The 18,167-nt window shown below is 42.4% G+C and overlaps 1 protein-coding gene across 7 annotated transcripts in view; it reads left to right on the forward strand.

Moving 5' to 3' along the window:
* Positions 1-18,167, forward strand: part of Dis3l2 (DIS3-like 3'-5' exoribonuclease 2) — a 382,468-nt gene that overhangs the window by 297,085 nt on the left and 67,216 nt on the right. For all 7 annotated transcript variants that reach the window (XM_039083980.2, XM_063267518.1, NM_001109007.2 and 4 more), the window contains one exon: positions 6,781-6,888. In XM_039083980.2, coding sequence (XP_038939908.1) covers positions 6,781-6,888 — 108 coding nt within the window. The remainder of the gene's footprint in view (positions 1-6,780; positions 6,889-18,167) is intronic.

An 18,167-nucleotide genomic window follows, 5' to 3' on the forward strand; every position in this document is an offset into this window, starting at 1 on the left:
CACACACACATGCGCACACACACACACACACACACACACACACACACACAGAAGTCCTAAAAGTAAAGAGCAGACTGAAGTCTGGAGAAAAGGGAGGTGATATTTGCTTCAGCAACACACATACAGAAATTGGATGCAGAGATTAATACTGCCCTTGAGTAAGGCTTACGTGCAAATTTGGAGTGTCCATATTTTAAAAATTACTGAAGTAAACTTTATTTTTCTGTTTTCCATTATCTCCATGAAATATCTGAAGCTAGGTATGAGGTGTAGTAAGTTCAGTCTTGCCTCTTGACTCTGATTGGTCATTTGGTTTGCTTTTATGTTGTTGCCATTGCTATTGTTTGTTTGTTTTAGCTTTGAAACCATGTCATGTAGCCCAGGCTGACCTTAAACTCTCCATGTAGCTGAGGGTGGCCTTGAACCCTGATCTTCTTTCCTCTATCTCACAAGGCTGGGATTAAAGGTGCATGCTGAATTTTGAATCCCAAAAGTCCAAACAACATAAGGCCATCTCTAGTGAAGGCCCCTTTTTATCACCTCAAGGCAGATAGTCTGGTAACAGCAGGAGCTATGTAGAAAGAAAAGATCATATGATATGACAGACAGCTAGGATGAAAGGAGGAACCATTATCTGCCTCACCTCTTAAAGATCCTACCATCTGTCAACACTGCTGTACTGAGAAACAAGCTCTGATTACACAAATGCTTGAATGAAAGAACATTCAGATCATCTCTAAATTATAACAGTTCTACCCACAATGATTCTGAGAAGAGCTTTGCCACTGGCCTAGGAAACTATAGACTATATCCAAAAAGGGAAAGTAAGTGTCCACATTTGAACACTGTAAAAGGAGACAGAGAATCACTTGATAGAGATTTAGAATGCCAGACCTTCAGGCCCAGGCACTGATTAGGTGTCATAGGCAAGGACTGATAGTTCAGGGGGTCAAGGGAATGGGGAAGTGGGAATGGCAGGGTCTTGTTTCTTAAATGATTCGGGGAAGTGTTGTGGTTTGTTTGCTCATTTGATGGAGGATAAGATATTGTTCTTACAGAAACATCAGTACAGGGAGGATGGAAACACAAAGGGAGGAAGCACCAGGCTCTGTTCTCATGTGTGTTTAGAGAATTCATGATGTCCAGACTCAGGTGTCAACAGAGGAATCTAGATTCCAAGAAGAGGCAGGGCTCAGAATGCAGAAGAGATAGGTCAGAAACCAAAGTGAAGGAGAGAGGATAGAAGGTGAGGGACAACTGAAAAGGGAGTACAGGAAAGGCCAGTCTTGAGTGTCTACTGGTTCTTTATTTTGAAAAAACATACATAGACTACGTAATATATATTTCCTCCCATATGGTCATGTGTGCACAAATGAAAGCATGGGTTTGTACCATGATGCTAGCATTCTAAGAACTGGGATCCCATGGTGTTTGTGCTTTCAAGTCTTGATTTAGAGAATCTAAATTTCCTACAAAGATTGTGTAATTTCTGTAATTAAGGAAAGAGTAGAAGATGAGAAGTATAAACCATTTTGAGAAGCTTCAAGTGGAGAGACGAGGGGTGTGACTGGCAGAGGGATATAGTCTGGAGTTGATGATAGCCCCAACTCTGCACTCGGGGAATCGAACCAGCTGAGCAGGTAGAGCACTAGCAAGAGCTCCAGACTGAAGGCAGGGGACACTTGCCTTGGGATAACAGGACTGGCCATCCCTGAAAAGCTAGGGGAATTATCTCAAGAGGGTAGTTGATGGAAAGTGCTAGAAAGGACTTAAGTCTACCTTCTCTCTGTACAAGAGTTGAATTGCTCTGCTGAGAAGGAGTGAGAAGAGAGAAGAATTGGAGGAGAGCAGTAACGAGTGTGAAGCCTGGGGAAGATGCTGTCAAGGCATGGCAGGAGCTGAGACTATTTGTTGATGCATCCGCATGCAGCCCAGCACGTTTCCTGCCATCAACGTCTAGCCAATAGGATCCCAAGAACGAAGGAAGCAGACTATGAGATGGGTTACATGACTTGCAGTTAGGACAGTGGGAGTTGGGCAGCTGGGATGGAAGCCCATAATAAGCAGGGAGTGTGATACAGGCAGGCCCAGGAGAGACATTCAAGCCCCACAAAGCATAGGCACTGGTCCGATGCTGTTGGCAGCAGGACTTCCTCTCCAGAGAGATCTCCTTCCTGGTTATCCTGGTACTCTGCACCAGGCCACTCTGGCCCAAAATCTCTCCAGATACTGACAGCTTCACACAGCCCATGTGCTGCTGAGGTCAGGGCACTTCTCTCCCTCTCACCTGCCTGGGCAGAGTTTTAAGAAAGTGGCTTTTAAGAGAATAGCCCAACCTCAGCAGTACTCTTCCACAGGACAGTCTGCTGTACTCCGGGTTGAGCAGAACGCATGCACAGTGACCCTGGAGGACCAGTGGATTTACGAGAGGCTGTGCCAAACCACACATGTGATTGTAACCTCTTCATTTCTTCTCCTTTGAAAGGCCTCGGCCTAACCACCTATTTACAAAACTGGATGGACATGGACTGTTTCCTCGGAATTCCACGTGATTCCTTCCCCAAGACCTAGTAGAAAGTTGATTAAAAGGACTGTCCCTTAAAAATTAAATGCAATTCTGCTGTCACAGATTCTTCATGAAACTTGAGGTCTTTGGCATCTGACCAGTGGGAGGAGCAAACAGTTTTGATAACCTGATCAGCTACAGGATATGCTAGTAGGTCTTTGTTTTTGTCTTTGTTTTCCAGTGGGCAGCCAAAAATCTTCCCTTTCTACCAAAAGTACTAATCACCCAGTTTTGGTAAAGATGCTGCTATAGAGTATCTGTCGACAAGGATGTCATAAAGTGTTGGGATCTGGGTTTTGTTTGGTTTTGTTTTGTTGTTGCACAAATGTGTGTGTGTGTGTGTGTGTGTGTGTGTGTGTGTGTGAGAGAGAGAGAGAGAGAGAGAGAGAGAGAGAGAGAGAGAACGAACATAGAAGAAACCAGGTTATTTATCTTATAGCAGAAGTCAGTCGTCTGTGTACTAATGGTGCCTGCTGTGGGGAGGTAGAAGATAGAAAGGCAAAGCCAGACCGACCTGCTTTTGTTCTTGGGGTTCCATATTCTGGAGTGGGGGCACCTAACAAGGGGTTGGGACGCAGTGTGGTCAGGGCCTTAGAAATGCTGTGGACAAGTACGAAGGTGGGGCAAGCTTATTCTTTGGGACTGTCCCACAGCCACTGTGAAGGATCAGGGGAAGTTATAAAACAGTACATTCACTGCCTGGGGGAGTCTGGATAGCATGGAGATGGCAAGGAGCTGAGTGTGGAAGGATATGCCAAAGTCTGCCTGAAGCAAAGTGTCCAGAAAGGTGTTCCAGAAACTGGGAACACCATGTGCATAAGCTAGAGCAGCAAGCAGGGCAGGTGAAGGGCTTGCAGTGGGAAGACTCATGGGCTCGAGCTGTGGGTGTTGGAGGGGAGTCCCAGGCCCAGGGCTGAATAAGGAAGGCTGAGCCAAGTGACACAGGGCTTGGACGCCTTCAGCTGATTGTTATTGGGCATTTCAGAGCTATTTCACTTTGAAAGAAACTGATGTTCAGAATTGTCCTAACATGCTGGATTATCACGCAGTGCCGGGCCCAGGGTTTGGCTTGAGGTCGCTGTCCAAAGCCTTATGTCCACCTGCTGCCACCTCTGCTGCACTACCCTCAACTGCTCGATGGTCTGAAGACCTTGAACCCTACCCCACTCTTCACTTTATACATAAAATTTAACCCATATTTGTTTATGAAAATAGATCAAGACTACTATTATAAAAAGCATAAAATTATATTTATGTATAACATAATTTATAAGTGTATAGCTTAAGAGATGCCTTTGGGACACTGCTGTTAACTGCACTCCTCCTTTATTTGGATATCACCTGTTTTTCCCATCAGTGTTTTCTGTCTCAGGGTCCAGTCTAGACCCAAGACACAATCACTTTCCTTTAACAAACACTAAAGCATGATGATGAAAGTAATGTTGTGACTTTAAGTCTTGGAAGTTAAAGCATGATACTTCCTTGAACATTGTCCAGTTAAAAGCAACAACCAAAAGAAATATTGAACGCTGGACTAATTGTTGCAGCCAGTTTCCACAGAATATCAGGTGTCATGATCTGACAGTGCAACCCAGAAAACGTGTGGGCTTTGCTCAGTCTCCGTGATAGCACACCACATACTGGGTGACATCACCAACAGACCTATATAATTTTTCCCAGTTTCAGGTGCTAGCCAGTGTGATTCCCAGTGAAAACCTCTGCCTAGATCATGTGTGGCAGTGTCCTCACATGGCCTCACCTCTGCACCCACTTGGAGAGATGGACTGTGTGTTCTTTGTCGCTTAGCTTCTAAACTCAGTTTCATGTAACTAGGTTTCACCTTTATGACTTCATTTAACCTCAGTAATCACTTAATAACCCTGTCTTCAAATACTGTGAAACTGGAGACTGCAGCTTCAATATATAAATGGGTAGGTACAATTCAGTTCACAGCATACTTCAGAGTCTGAAATTATAGAAAAATCTTTGTAACTGTCACAAAACAGTATGACACAGAGACTCACAGTGTGTTGGTATAGATGTGGATGAAGTGTTTTATAAAACACTTGACATACAAGAAAATATCATATATTTAGAACACATTTTAACTTATTACTAAAGCTAGTGTGGTGCTGAGACTATAGCTGGCCTAATATGCACAAAGCCCTGGGTTAAATTCCCAGTACACCATAAACCAGGTATGGCCATGCACACCTGTAATTGAAACACTCAGGAGGTAGGGAATCCGAAGTTCAGTCACCTTCAGCAAAGCCATCCTTTGAGGCAAGCCTAGGCAACACAAGACCCTGTCTCAAAGCAAACAAACAGAAAACAAAATAACAAATAGTGTGTGTCATTTGGGCTGATGGTATAAAAAAAAAAATGCAAGAAAAAGAGAAAATGTCAATAGCACTTTCTTATAGAAGCTTTTACCAAAGTTTTCAAGTAGTCATTAGGTGTAAAACTTGTAGAACACTGCCCAACAGCTATTAATTTTTGTCACCACTATTGGCCAAGCATCTTAAATTTCTCCTTCCACACCAAGGACATACTTTCTATGGATGCAGCACATTACAGAAACTTCACAAAGTGAGGGAAACCATGGGGGTTGGTTTTGATTTTACTAATTAAGAAATTTACTAAATCTACATAGATACAGTGTAACAGCCCTCCCCTCCCAGTGAGTTGAACCCAGCACAGGGGTCAACAGTATATGTCAAGTTAGTCCACAGCAAATATAGGAAAGAATGGCTTATAATGCTATTTCAATTTGGGAAGAGAGTAGGTGGTAATATTATAATATGGGAGAAGAAATAGATTTGAAAGCAGGTCGGAGAAGGCAAAGTATCTTGGTGGAGAAAGCAGAGAGAGATACTAATATGTTAAAGACAAATTATTTTGTTAAAAAAAACAGGTTGTGCAATTAGTTGTTTATTTGATTGTTTATATAACCCTAGCTGGCCTGGAACTCTCTATGTAGACCAGGCTGGCCACAAACCCACAGAGATCTGTCTGCTTCTACTTCTGCCTTCTGAGTACTACTATTAAAGGTGTGTGCCACCATAACCAGGAAGATCAGTTTATTATTATAAGATTGAAATGATAAGCAAGAAAAATAATTCAGGCTTAAAAAGCTGCAAAAATGGGGCTAGCAAAATGGCTGTGTGGATAATGTGCTTGCTGTCAAACCTGATGACCTGAGTTCAATCTCCAGTACCTACATAGAGAGAACTAAGTCTCTTGAGGTGTCCCCTGACTCCCAACACATATGTGCCATGGTATACACACACACACACACACACACACACACACACACACACACACGCACGCGTGCGCGCAAACATAAATAGTGCATTTTTTTTAAATCCTGAAAAATGGGTGATTGTTTGGCCAATGTTCACCTATAAATCTGAATTTATGAACTTCGATTATAATAATTATTATATTATTCTGTTTATACTCCAACATAATTTTGTAATTTATGGTATATTCAATTACCATAATTAAATAACTGATTATTTTATCTTGATAAGATTTTACATTCAGATATTGAATTTTAAGAATGTTATTCAATCAGAACAGTTATATCCCCAAACCTCTCTCATTTTTATCGTGTGTGTGTGTGTGTGTGTGTGTGTGTGTGTGTGTGTGTGTATGCACTTTGTGCATGTCTGGTACTCACAGGGACCAGAAGAGGGCATCAGATGCCCTCAAACTGGGGTGAGCCACTATGCAGGTGCTGGGAACCAGACCTCTGCAAGAACAGTAAGTTCTCCAGCTGCTGAGCCAACTCTCCAGCTCCCTCCTCCTGTTGTCTCCAACTCTTCTCTAAATCACTCATAATCATTAATGTAGTGTTATATTTTATTACTTAGGGAATAATGACAAGAAAAAGGTCTATATATGCATTCCCTGCAGATGCAGTTTTAGAAATGAAGAAACCATTCTAGGCTTGGCAGAACCTAGGGAGATACAGATTGGACTGTAACTAAAAACAGTGACAGTATTTGTTACTGTCTGACACCCTCCCTTCCTACTTCCCAGGCAGAGCTGAGACAGTGTGCTCTTTCTGCAGAGGCCACTGGGAGTGAGCCTGCTTCACCTTCAGCTCACTCCAGAAGCTCACCAAAACTGTGTCTGTGCTATGACTGAGAGCCTGAGACAGGCTCCTGCCGGTTAGACAAGGATGCTCAGAGACTCTCATCTGTTCACAGGTGGTCCCCATGCTTCCCAGGCTTCTGTGTGAGGAACTCTGCAGCCTCAACCCCATGACTGACAAGCTGACCTTCTCTGTGATCTGGAAGCTGACTCCTGAAGGCAAGGTAGTAACTTGTTTATTTTGTCATTCATTCTTCATGTATGCTGTCTTATCCTGTCTATTGTGGTAAGTACCATGTGCCTGCACTAGGCTGGAGTTCCTTGGTGGGTGGGTACAGAAGGTCTCAGGCAGCTGCTGTAGAGAAGTCCAAGGACCCTCACTAGCCTCAAAGGAGCCAGTCCTACATAGGAGACACAGCTGACCCTGCTCCCTGCCAGTGTTTACCAGCTAACAGAGGGTACTAATTGTGAGATGGAAGATGGCTTCAGTAATGGTGAGATGGACATCTGGAAGGCAGCTAGGAGGCCAGGTTGTTAACGCATAGTGGGAATTGATGTTCCTCTGACATGTCCTGAAGAAAATGCCATGAGAGCTGCAGGTTCCTGTGAGATGGCTGGAAATGCAAAGTCAAGTAGCACTTGAGTCAGAGCATGAGGTAAGGAGAGCACAGAGAATAGATGGTATCTGCAAGCACCCCTTCTACACCAGGAACAAAGAAGAGGGGTAAAGCTAACTCTGGGGAACGAGCTCCACTCCACAGTGAGCAACTGTAAAACAACACAGTCATACATGAGGACCTAGGGCTTACTTGGGCAGGCTTCTGAAAAACTGGTGCAAACACTATAAAGGAACATGGGAAATATATATGCTATAATGATAGATGGGAACAAAAAAAGATTTAACTATAAAGAGGCTCCAAATAAAGATGGAAGATTAAATAACCACATTGATTTCCATTCCATCCCAAAACCTCACTAAAACAACAGTAAAGAGATTTAAAAAAAAAGGCATAAACCCACAAGGACAAAGAGTGTGGGCGTGGAGTCAACTGGAAGCAGAGGAGTGAACTTGCTTGGGGGAGTGGTAACTGACTTAGCAGCCCTGGGAAGGCCTGAGCCTGAGCCAGGCAGGGAGGAAGGCAGGGAATAAACATTCAGACTTCCACAGAGTTCATTGAAGAGATTGATCCCTGTGGTCTTAGCAGGAGACCTAGAGTTTGTTTTTTTTTTTTTTTCTCTATAGAGAAAAAAAAATAATGGGTGTGTATGAAGCAGGGGTGGCAAATACTCCTGATACTACAGTTCCTCAGGGGCATTGGGGCAAATCTTGATATCTAAATGTTAAGAATCTTAACTCCAGGATTCTAGGCCTGTACTCTGTGAGTCACGAGGTCAGAGAAAGACAAGGAATCTAAGTCATTGAGAATAACCTTCAGCATCCTTAAGGACCTACCAGCCAGCAGCCCAGCACTGTCCAGTCCAGTTCAGTGAAGCTTAGAGGCTTGGCACAGTGAGAGCCTTTGGGACTTCCCTCCTTCTGCTGCTGCTTGTCGTCGACATCCTCCTCCCCCCACCCTAGACAGGGTATCACTATGTAACTGTGGCTAACCTGGAACTTGCTATGTAGACCATGCTGATTTGGAACTCAGAGACATCCCCCTGCCTCGGCCTCGGCCCTACCCCTGTCACTATTCCCAGATACAGTATTTCACTTTCCTGCATGAAGAGACAACCACGTAGAAAGCATCTTCTGGGGGTTGGGGATTTAGCTCAGCGGTAGAGCGCTTGCCTAGAGAGCGCAAGGCCCTGGGTTCGGTCCCCAGCTCCGAAAAAAAAAAAATTAAGAAAGCATCTTCTGTAAAATGAATATAGCAAAGCACGCGTACAAACAGAAGGAGCCATCCTTGATAACCACTAGAGAGTTTTAAACAGTAGTGGGCGGGGGCCATGGGGATTTTAGAGATTAAAAACAGGATTGTAATAAATGGAGATTCATGATTCTGTTTTAAAGTAAAGTTGAATATTCCAAAACGATCAAAGAAAATTAAAGGATCAATCTGACACACCATCTACCGGAACCTGCTCTGTAACAGTTCCAGAAACCAGAGCAGAGGAAATGGGAAGAAACGCTGAGTTAAACCGTGCATTCTTAAAGGATGTGACTTTGTAGGTGCAGAAAGCTCACTGCAATGCCTGTGGTGGGGATGTGCCATCCCTAACATACAAACCCTGATAGAGTCTCACAAGACAGGAGACAAGGAAAGACCCAGAGGCGTTATGAAGGCCAAAGGAAGCTACACACACAGTAGACCAGAAGGTAAAGCCTCAGAAGTGTGACAGTGCAGGGACAACGCCTCCCTGTCTAGAAGGATAGGATCCCATCAGATATACACTGATAGGCTATCTGTAAACGGGGGAAGCCTCATAAGACCTTGTTGTTGGCTCTGTAATCATAGGAGCCAAGGCATGAAGCTTGTAAGCTGAAAGCCAGCCTGGGTACTCAGAAAAAAAAGAGAGATGAGAAAGGAAGCAGGAAGGGGGCAGGGAGGGAAAAGATAATGAAGACACTGGAAGAAAAAGAAAAAAAAAAGGAGAATAATAAGAAAGAATAAGAAGAGGAAGAAAGAGAGAGAGCTCATCGCCCAGACAGGTGGGCACTCCTGAGACTGCAGGGCAGGAGAGATCGCCAGTACTGCACACTCTTGCCCACATCCCTGGCCCAAGAGGAAACTGTATAGGGCCTCTGGGAACAGTAAGATAGGGGCACTCAAGCTGCAGGAGCGCTCTGGTCCAGACTGCTCCCAGATCTGAAGGGACCCGGTCAAACAGCTCCCTGCACCCAAATCCCGTGGGAGGAAGCGCTAGACCTTCAGAGGGGCAGACACGCCTGGGAAGCCAGAGGAGACTAGTCTCTGCCCACATTTCTGACTCTAGAAGAAAACACCTAGTGCCATCTGGGCCCCCTGTGCACAGGGACCCCGGAGAAGGCGGGGCAGGCCCTCCTGGTTGTGGCCCTCACGGAGAGCTGAAACCTAGTGCCCAGGAGCGACTTCACGCCCAAGACCGAAGGTAAGACGAACTTTCCTGCTCCAAGTGACCTGCCCAGTGGACTCAGGACACAGGCCCACAGGAACAGCTGAAGACCAGTAGACAGGAACAACTACACACCTGAAGGCAGAACACTCTGTTCCCACAACTGGCTGAAAGAAAACAAGAAAAGAGGTCTACAGCACTCCTGACACACAGGCCTATAGGATAATCTAGCCACTGTCAGAAATAGCAGAACAAGGTAACACCAGAGACAACCTGATGGCAAGAGTTAAGCGCAGGAACCCAAGCAACAGAAAACAAGACTACATGGCATCATCAGAGCCCAATTCTCTCACCAAAGCAAACACTGAATATCCAAACACACCAGAAAAGCAAGATCTAGATTTAAAATCACAATTGATCATGATGATGGAGGACTTCAAGAAAGACATAAAGAACTCCCTTAGAGAAATGCAGGAAAACACAAATAAACAAGCAGAAGCCTATAGAGAGGAAACACAAAAATCCCTGAAAGAATTACAGGAAAACACAATCAAACAGGTGAAGGAATTAAAAATGGAAATAGAAGCAATAAAGAAAGCACAAAGGGAGACAACCTTGAATATAGAAAACCAAAGGAAGAGACAAGGAGCCGTAGATACAAGCATCACCAACAGAATACAAGAAATAGAAGAGAGAATCTCAGGAGCAGAAGATTCTATAGAAATCATCGACTCAACAGTCAAAGATAATGTAAAATGTAAAAAGCTACAGGCCCAAAACATACAGGAAACCAGGACTCAATGAGAAGATCAAACCTAAGGATAATAGGTATAGGAGAGAGTGAAGACTCCCAGCTCAAAGGACCAATAAATATGTTCAACAAAATCATAGAAGAAAACTTCCCTAACCTAAAGAAAAAGAGATGCCCATAAACATACAAGAAGCCTACAGAACTCCAAATAGATTGGACCAGAAAAGAAACTTTTCCTGTCACCTAATAGTCAAAACACCAAAGGCACAAAACAAAGAAAGAATATTAAAAGCAGTAAGGAAAAAATGTCAAGTAACATATAGAGGCAGACCTATGAGAATTATGCCAGACTTCTCACCAGAGACTATGAAAGCCAGAAGATCCTGGACAGATGTCATACAGACCCTAAGAGAACACAAATGCCAGCCTAGGTTACTGTATCCAGCAAAACTGTCAACATAGATGGAGAAACCAAGATATCCCATGACAAAACCAAATTTACACAATATCTTTCTACAAATCCAGCCCTACAAAGGATAATAAATGGTAAAGCCCAACACAAGGAGGCAAGCTACACCCTAGAAAAAGCAAGAAAATAATCGTTTTGCAAAAAAACAAAGAGAAGGCAAGCACACAAACATAATCTCACCTCCAAACACGAGTATAACAGGAAGCAAGAATCACTGTTCCTTAATATCTCTCAACATCAATGCACTCAATTCCCCAATAAAAAGACACAGATTAACAAACTGGATGCACAATGAGGACCCAGCATTCTGCTGCCTACAGGAAAAACACCTCAGAGATGAAGACAGACACTACCTCAGAGTAAGAGGCTGGAAAACAACTTTCCAAACAAATGGTCTAAAGAAGCAAGCTGGAGTAGCCATTCTAATATCGAATAAAATCAATTTTCAAACAAAAGTAATCAAAAAAGATAAGGAAGGACACTTCATATTCATCAAAGGAAAAATCCACCAAGATGAACTCTCAATCCTAAATATCTATGTTCCAAATACAAGAGCACCTACATACATAAAAGAAACCTTACTAAAGCTCAAAGCACACATTGCACCTCACACAATAATAGTAGGAGATTTCAATATCCCACTCTTATCAATGGACAGATCATGGAAACAGAAATTAAACAGAGACATAGACAGACTAAGAGAAGTCATGAGCCAAATGGACTTAACGGATATTTATAGAACTTCTATTCTAGAACAAAAGGATATACATTCTTCTCAGCACCTCATGGTACTTTCTCCAAAATTGACAATATATTCGGGCACAAAACAGGCCTTAACACATACAGAAAGATAGAAATAATCCCATGCGTCCTATCAGACCACCACGGGCAAAAGCTGGTCTTCAATAACAATAAGGAAAGAATGCCCACATATACATGGAAGATGAACAATGCTCTACTCAATGATAACCTGGTCAAGGAAGAAATAAAGAAAGAAATTAAAGACTTCTTAGAATTTAATGAATGTGAAGGTACAACATACCCAAACTCATGGGACACAGTGCAAGCTGTGCTAAGACGAAAACTCATAGATCTGAGTGCCTGCAGAAAGAAACAGGAAAGAGCATATATCAGCAGCTTGACCTAAAAAAGCACACCTAAAAGCCCTAGAACAAAAAGAAATACACCCAGGAGGAGTAGAAGGGAGGAAATAATCACACTCAGAGCTGAAATCAACCAAGTAGAAACAAAAAGGACCATAGAAAGAATCAACAGAACCAAAAGTTGGTTCTTTGAGAAAATCAACAAGATAGATAAACCCTTAGCCAGATGAGAGGACACAGAGAGTGTGTGCAAATTAACAAAATCAGAAATGAAAAGGGAGACATAACAACAGAATCAGCGGAAATTCAAAAAAATCATCAGATCCTACTACAAAGCCTATATTCAACAAAACTTGAAAATCTGGAGGAAATGGACAATTTCCTAGACAGATACCAGGTACCGAACTTAAATAAGGAATAGATAAACAGTTTAAACAACCCCATAACTCCTAAAGAAATAGAAGCAGTCATTAAAGGTCTCCCAACCAAAAAGAGCCCAGGTCCAGACGGGTTTAGTGCAGAATTCTATCAGACCTTCATAGAAGACCTCATACCAATATTATCCAAACTATTCCACAAAATTGAAACAGATGGAGCACTACCGAATTCCTTCTATGAAGCCACAATTACTCTTATACCTAAACCACACAAAGACCCAACAAAGAAAGAGAAATTCAGACCAATGTCCCTTATGAATATCGACGCAAAAATACTCAATAAAATTCTGGCAAACCGAATCCAAGAGCACATCAAAACAATCATCCACCATGATCAAGTAGGCTTCATCCCAGGCATGCAGGGATGGTTTAATATATGGAAAACCATCAATGTAATCCACTATATAAATAAACTGAAAGATAAAAACCACATGATCATTTCATTAGATGCTGAAAAAGCATTTGACAAAATTCAACACCCCTTCATGATAAAAGTCCTGAAAAGAACAGGAATTCAAGGCCCATACCTAAACATAGTAAAAGCCATATACAGCAAACCAGTAGCTAATATTAAACTAAATGGAGAGAAACTTGAAGCAATCCCACTAAAATCAGGGACTAGACAAGGCTGCCCACTCTCTCCCTTCTTATTCAATATAGTACTCGAAGTCCTAGCCAGAGTAATCAGACAACAAAAGGAGATCAAGGGGATACAGAATGGAAAAGAAGAAGTCAAAGTATCACTATTTGCAGATGATATGATAGTATATTTAAGTGATCCCAAAAGTTCCCCCAGAGAAATAACCTGATAACCACATTCAGCAATGTGGCTGGGTATAAAATTAACTCAAATAAATCAGTAGCCTTCCTCTATACAAAAGAGAAACAAGCCGAGAAAGAAATTAGGGAAACGACACCCTTCATAATAGTCCCAAATAATATAAAACACCTCGGTGTGACTTTAACCAAGCAAGTGAAAGATCTGTATGATAAGAACTTCAAGCCTTTGAAGAAAGAAATTGAAGATCTCAGAAGATGGAAAGATCTCCCATGCTCATGGATTGTCAGGATTAATATAGTAAAAATGGCCATTTTACTAAAAGCAATCTACAGATTCAATGCAATCCCCATCAAAATACCAATCCAATTCTTCAAAGAGTTAGACAGAATAATTTGCTATTCATCTGGAATAACAAAAATCCCAGGATAGCTAAAACTATCCTCAACAATAAAAAGACTTCCAGGGGAATTATTATCCCTGAACTCAAGCAGTATTACAGAGCAATAGTGATAAAAATTGCATGGTATTGGTACAGAGACAGAAAGATAGACCAGTGGAATAGAATTGAAGACCCAGAAATGAACCCACATACCTATGGTCACTTGATTTTTGACAAAGGAGCCAAAACCATCCAATGGAAAAAAGAAAGCATTTTCAGCAAATGGTGCTGGTTCAACTGGAGGTCAGCATGTAGAAGAATGCAGATCGATCCATGCTTATCACCCTATACAAAGCTTAAGTCCAAGTGGATCAAGGACCTCCACATCAAACCAGATACACTCAAACTAATAGAAGAAAACTTGGGGAAGAATCTCGGACACATGGGCACTGGAGAAAATTTCCTGAACAAAACACCAATGGCTTATGATCTAAGATCAAGAATCGACAAATGGGATCTCATAAAACTACAAAGCTTCTGAAGGCAAAGGACACTGTGGTTAGGACAAAATGGCAACCAACAGATTAGGAAAAGATCTTTACCAATCCTACAACTGATAGAGGGCTCATATCCAAAATATACAAAGAACTCATGAAGTTAGACCGCAGGGAGACAAATAACCCTATTAAAAATGGGGTTCAGAGCTAATCAAAGAATTCACAGCTGAGGAATGCTGAATGGCTGAGAAGCACCTAAAGAAATGTTCAACATCTTTAGTCATAAGGGAAATGCAAATCAAAACAACCCTGAGATTCCACCTCACACCAGTCAGAATGGCTAAGATCAAAAACTCCGGTGACAACAGATGCTGGCAAGGATGTGGAGAAAGAGGAACACTCCTCCATTGTTGGTGGGATTGCAGACTGGTACAACCATTCTGGAAATCAGTTTGGAGGGTCCTCAGAAAATTGGACATTATACTACCTGAGGACCTAGCTATACCTATCTTGGACATATACCCAAAAGGTGTCCCAACATATAACAAAGACACATGCTCCACTGTGTTCAAAGCAGCCTTATTTATAATAGCCAGAAGCTGGAAAGGACCCAGGTGCCCTTCAACAGAGGAATAGATACAGAAAATGTGGTAGGTACATCTACACAATGGAATATTATTCAGCTATCAAAAACAATGACTTTATGAAATTCATAGGCAAATGGATGGAACTAGAAAATATCATCCTGAGTGAGGTAACCCAATCACAGAAAAATACACATGGTATGTACTCATTGATAAGTGGATATTAGCCCAAATGCTGTAATTACCCTAAATGCATAGAACACATGAAACTCAAGGATGACCAAAATGCGAATGCTTCACTCCTTCTTTAAAAGGGGAACAAGAATACCCTTGGGAGGGGATAGGGAGGCAAAGTTTAGAACAGAGGCTGAAGGAACACCCATTCAGAGCCTGCCCCACATGTGGCCCATACATATACAGCCACCAAACTTGATAAGATGGATGAAGCAAAGAAGTGCAGGCTGACAGGAACCAGATGTAGATCTCTCCTGAGAGACACAGCCAGAATATGTCAAATACATAGGTGAATGCCAGCAGCAAACTACTAAACTGAGAACAGGACCCCCGTTAAAGGAATCAGAGAAAGGACTGAAAGAGCTTGAAGGGTCTTGAGACCCCATATGAACAACAACGCCAAGCAACCAGAGCTGGCAGGGACTAAACCACTACCTAAAGACTATACATGGACTAACCCTGGGATCCAACTGCATAGGTAGCAATGAATAACCTAGTAAGGGCACCAGTGGAAGGGGAAGCCCTTGGTCCTGCCAAGGCTGGGCCCCCAGTGAATTGGATTCTTGGGGGAGGGCAGTAATGGAGGAAGAATGGGGAGGGGAACACCTGTATAGAAGGGGAATGGGAGGGGTCAGGGGGATGTTTGCCTGGAAACCGGGAAAGGAACAACATTTGAAATGTAAATAAGAAATACTCAATTTAATAAAGATGAAAGAAAAGAAAAGAAACGGAAAGACAAGAAAAGAAAAAAAGAAGAGGAAGAAAGCTGCTGGGTTAGGGGCAGGGCTCCATAGCTAAAAATACTTGTCACACAGACATGAGGGCCTGAACTCAAGTCCTCAGAAACCAGGTAAAGCCAGGCATAATGGTGGGTATTTGCTACCCCAGTGCCCTACTTTGAAATGCAGGACAGACAGGGCAGAGCAATGAGAATCCCTGGAAGCTCTGGGCCAGATGCCTTACAGGGCAGGCACAGCAACAGACAACAGAAAACCCTGTCTCGATCTATACTAGAAGGTGGGGAATGAGTCCAGAGACCGTCCTCTGTCCTCTGTATGTGCACTGTTACAGGAATGCCCACATACCCTCAAATATATGCACATGCACACATGCATGTGCACACGACATGAGGTCATTAGAGTGGGCCAGTGCATCCGTGAAGGTCATGCCCATAAAGAAGGAAAAGGCACAGCAGAGAGAGCTTGCTGCCTCTCCTCTGGCATGTTGAAGACGCTGCTGAGCAGCTGCTGTGTTGGAGCTGTGGAAACAGCCCTCACCAGGACTGAACTGGCTGGCATTTGATCTGGAACTTTTAGCCTTCAGAACTGTGGGAAATAAATTTCTATGGCTTAAGCCACTTGGTTTGTGGTATTTTGTTATAGCAGCCCGGACAGACTAACACAGTATCAGATGGACTTTGTTAATCAGGTTACATAAAAATCTACTGAGAATAGAACATTTATCCAGGCATGACTTTTAAACATATACTGGCTATTTAGAAAGTACTGACTTAATATGCTGATCTCTAACTGTGAGAACATTTCAATATATAGCATTTTAAAAACCACATTGTTAGTGTCATTGCTCTTCTTACTAGCCCAACCTTTTCAGTATTAGGAAACCCACAAGCTCGTGTATCAGATGCAAGGTTTCTAGGATTCTGATTTTGAGAAAGTTCAACTTGTATCATGAGTGATAAGCAATGTCCATTGTTTCCTTGAAGTACTAAATACTCAAGTCTAAATAACCCTGAAATCTGGTTATCTATCAGTTCAGCTCACAGCTAGCTGTGTGCATGCTTTTCCTCCAAAGGTCATCCTCCTGCCTCATGAAGAATAAGTGACCAAGATAAGTACTTAGGGTTGAGACCTAGAAAAGTCGTGGATTTTCTTGTCCCTGAGAATATTTAGCTCTCTTTTCCCTGCCAGTGTGTGGTAGTGGGCAGTAGTGTGACCACTGTGTCCTATGCAGGTGACATATTTTACCCACCAGGGCTTCTAGACTACAGCTATGAATGGCAGTATACAGAGCAGGCTGGATCACACCCTGGATTATGGCAAAGAACAGTTTGGACCACATAGGGCCCTGAATGAGGCTCAAGGACCCCCAAGAGTCCATGAGCCCTATTTGGGAAATAAATCAAGCAAACCAAAACAAGACAGATAAGAGTCTGATGAACGTAAAGGCTGTACAGGGAAGGCAGCAACCCTTCCTCTTTATATCACCACAGAAGTGTCTTGATATGGGAGTCTGAATAGTTCTGAGACCACTGCAGCCTGGGCCACTCATGAGTGTGAGGTCAGTCAAAGCTACACAGCAAGACCCTGCCTCATAAAAAATAGTCAAATAAAACGGAAAAATAGTGTTAGAATGATATGTGCTTTAATTAGAAAAAATGCAACTGTATGTGGTATAAGGAAAACATCACAATAAGCCCCCGTCCCTGTGTCCCAGACTCAGTATTGTCAAGAGCTCGTTCTCTGCTAAGACCATAGTATTTTAAAACAAACCACAGACGTGTCATTTCACTCATGTGTGTTTTGATATGTGACTAAAATTCTGGGCATTTTCTTATATAACCACAATGTCCTCAGCATACCTAACAGTGAGGGCTGGTGTCAGGATGCCATCCAAAACCTAGGCCATAATGCATTTCCTTGGTTCTCTCCAATTGATTGGTCCAAATTGGGATCAAATAAAGCTACACACATTACATTTGGTTTTTATAGCTCTTAATTATCTGGTAAAAAGTTCCTTTTCAAGCTCTAAGAGGCAAACATTATCTGAACTATGAGTGCAGGGTGCCAGCAGCCATAATCTGGTGGATGTGGGAGCAGACTTAGGGGGTGGTGAATGGAAAAAGACCAGAAGGAAATAACACAAAATGCCAGCAGTGGCTGTATTCTGGATGATTTACTGTGAGTAATTTTTTCTATCTTCTAATGTTTTATAAAAATATGAATAACTTTTATATTTTAATACTTTTTAAAATAACTAAAAAAAATGATTAAATAGAAAATAAAAGCCCCTAGAAGCATCCTACTTCAAGTCAATAGAAAAGAACACTGTGTCTGAATTATGCTGCCAGGGGCAGGCCTGAGAAATTAAAGCTGCCTGGTCTAATGTGCTTCTAGAATGTGGGGGTAAAAGAAACACTAGGAAAATGTGAACTCCAACATTCACTGGCCTTTGGAATTTCTTTTGGAAGCAGTATATGGAACCCAGGCCTTCTTCT

The sequence above is a fragment of the Rattus norvegicus genome, chromosome 9 (genome assembly GCF_036323735.1).
Source record: "Rattus norvegicus strain BN/NHsdMcwi chromosome 9, GRCr8, whole genome shotgun sequence".
Taxonomy (NCBI): domain Eukaryota; kingdom Metazoa; phylum Chordata; class Mammalia; order Rodentia; family Muridae; genus Rattus; species Rattus norvegicus.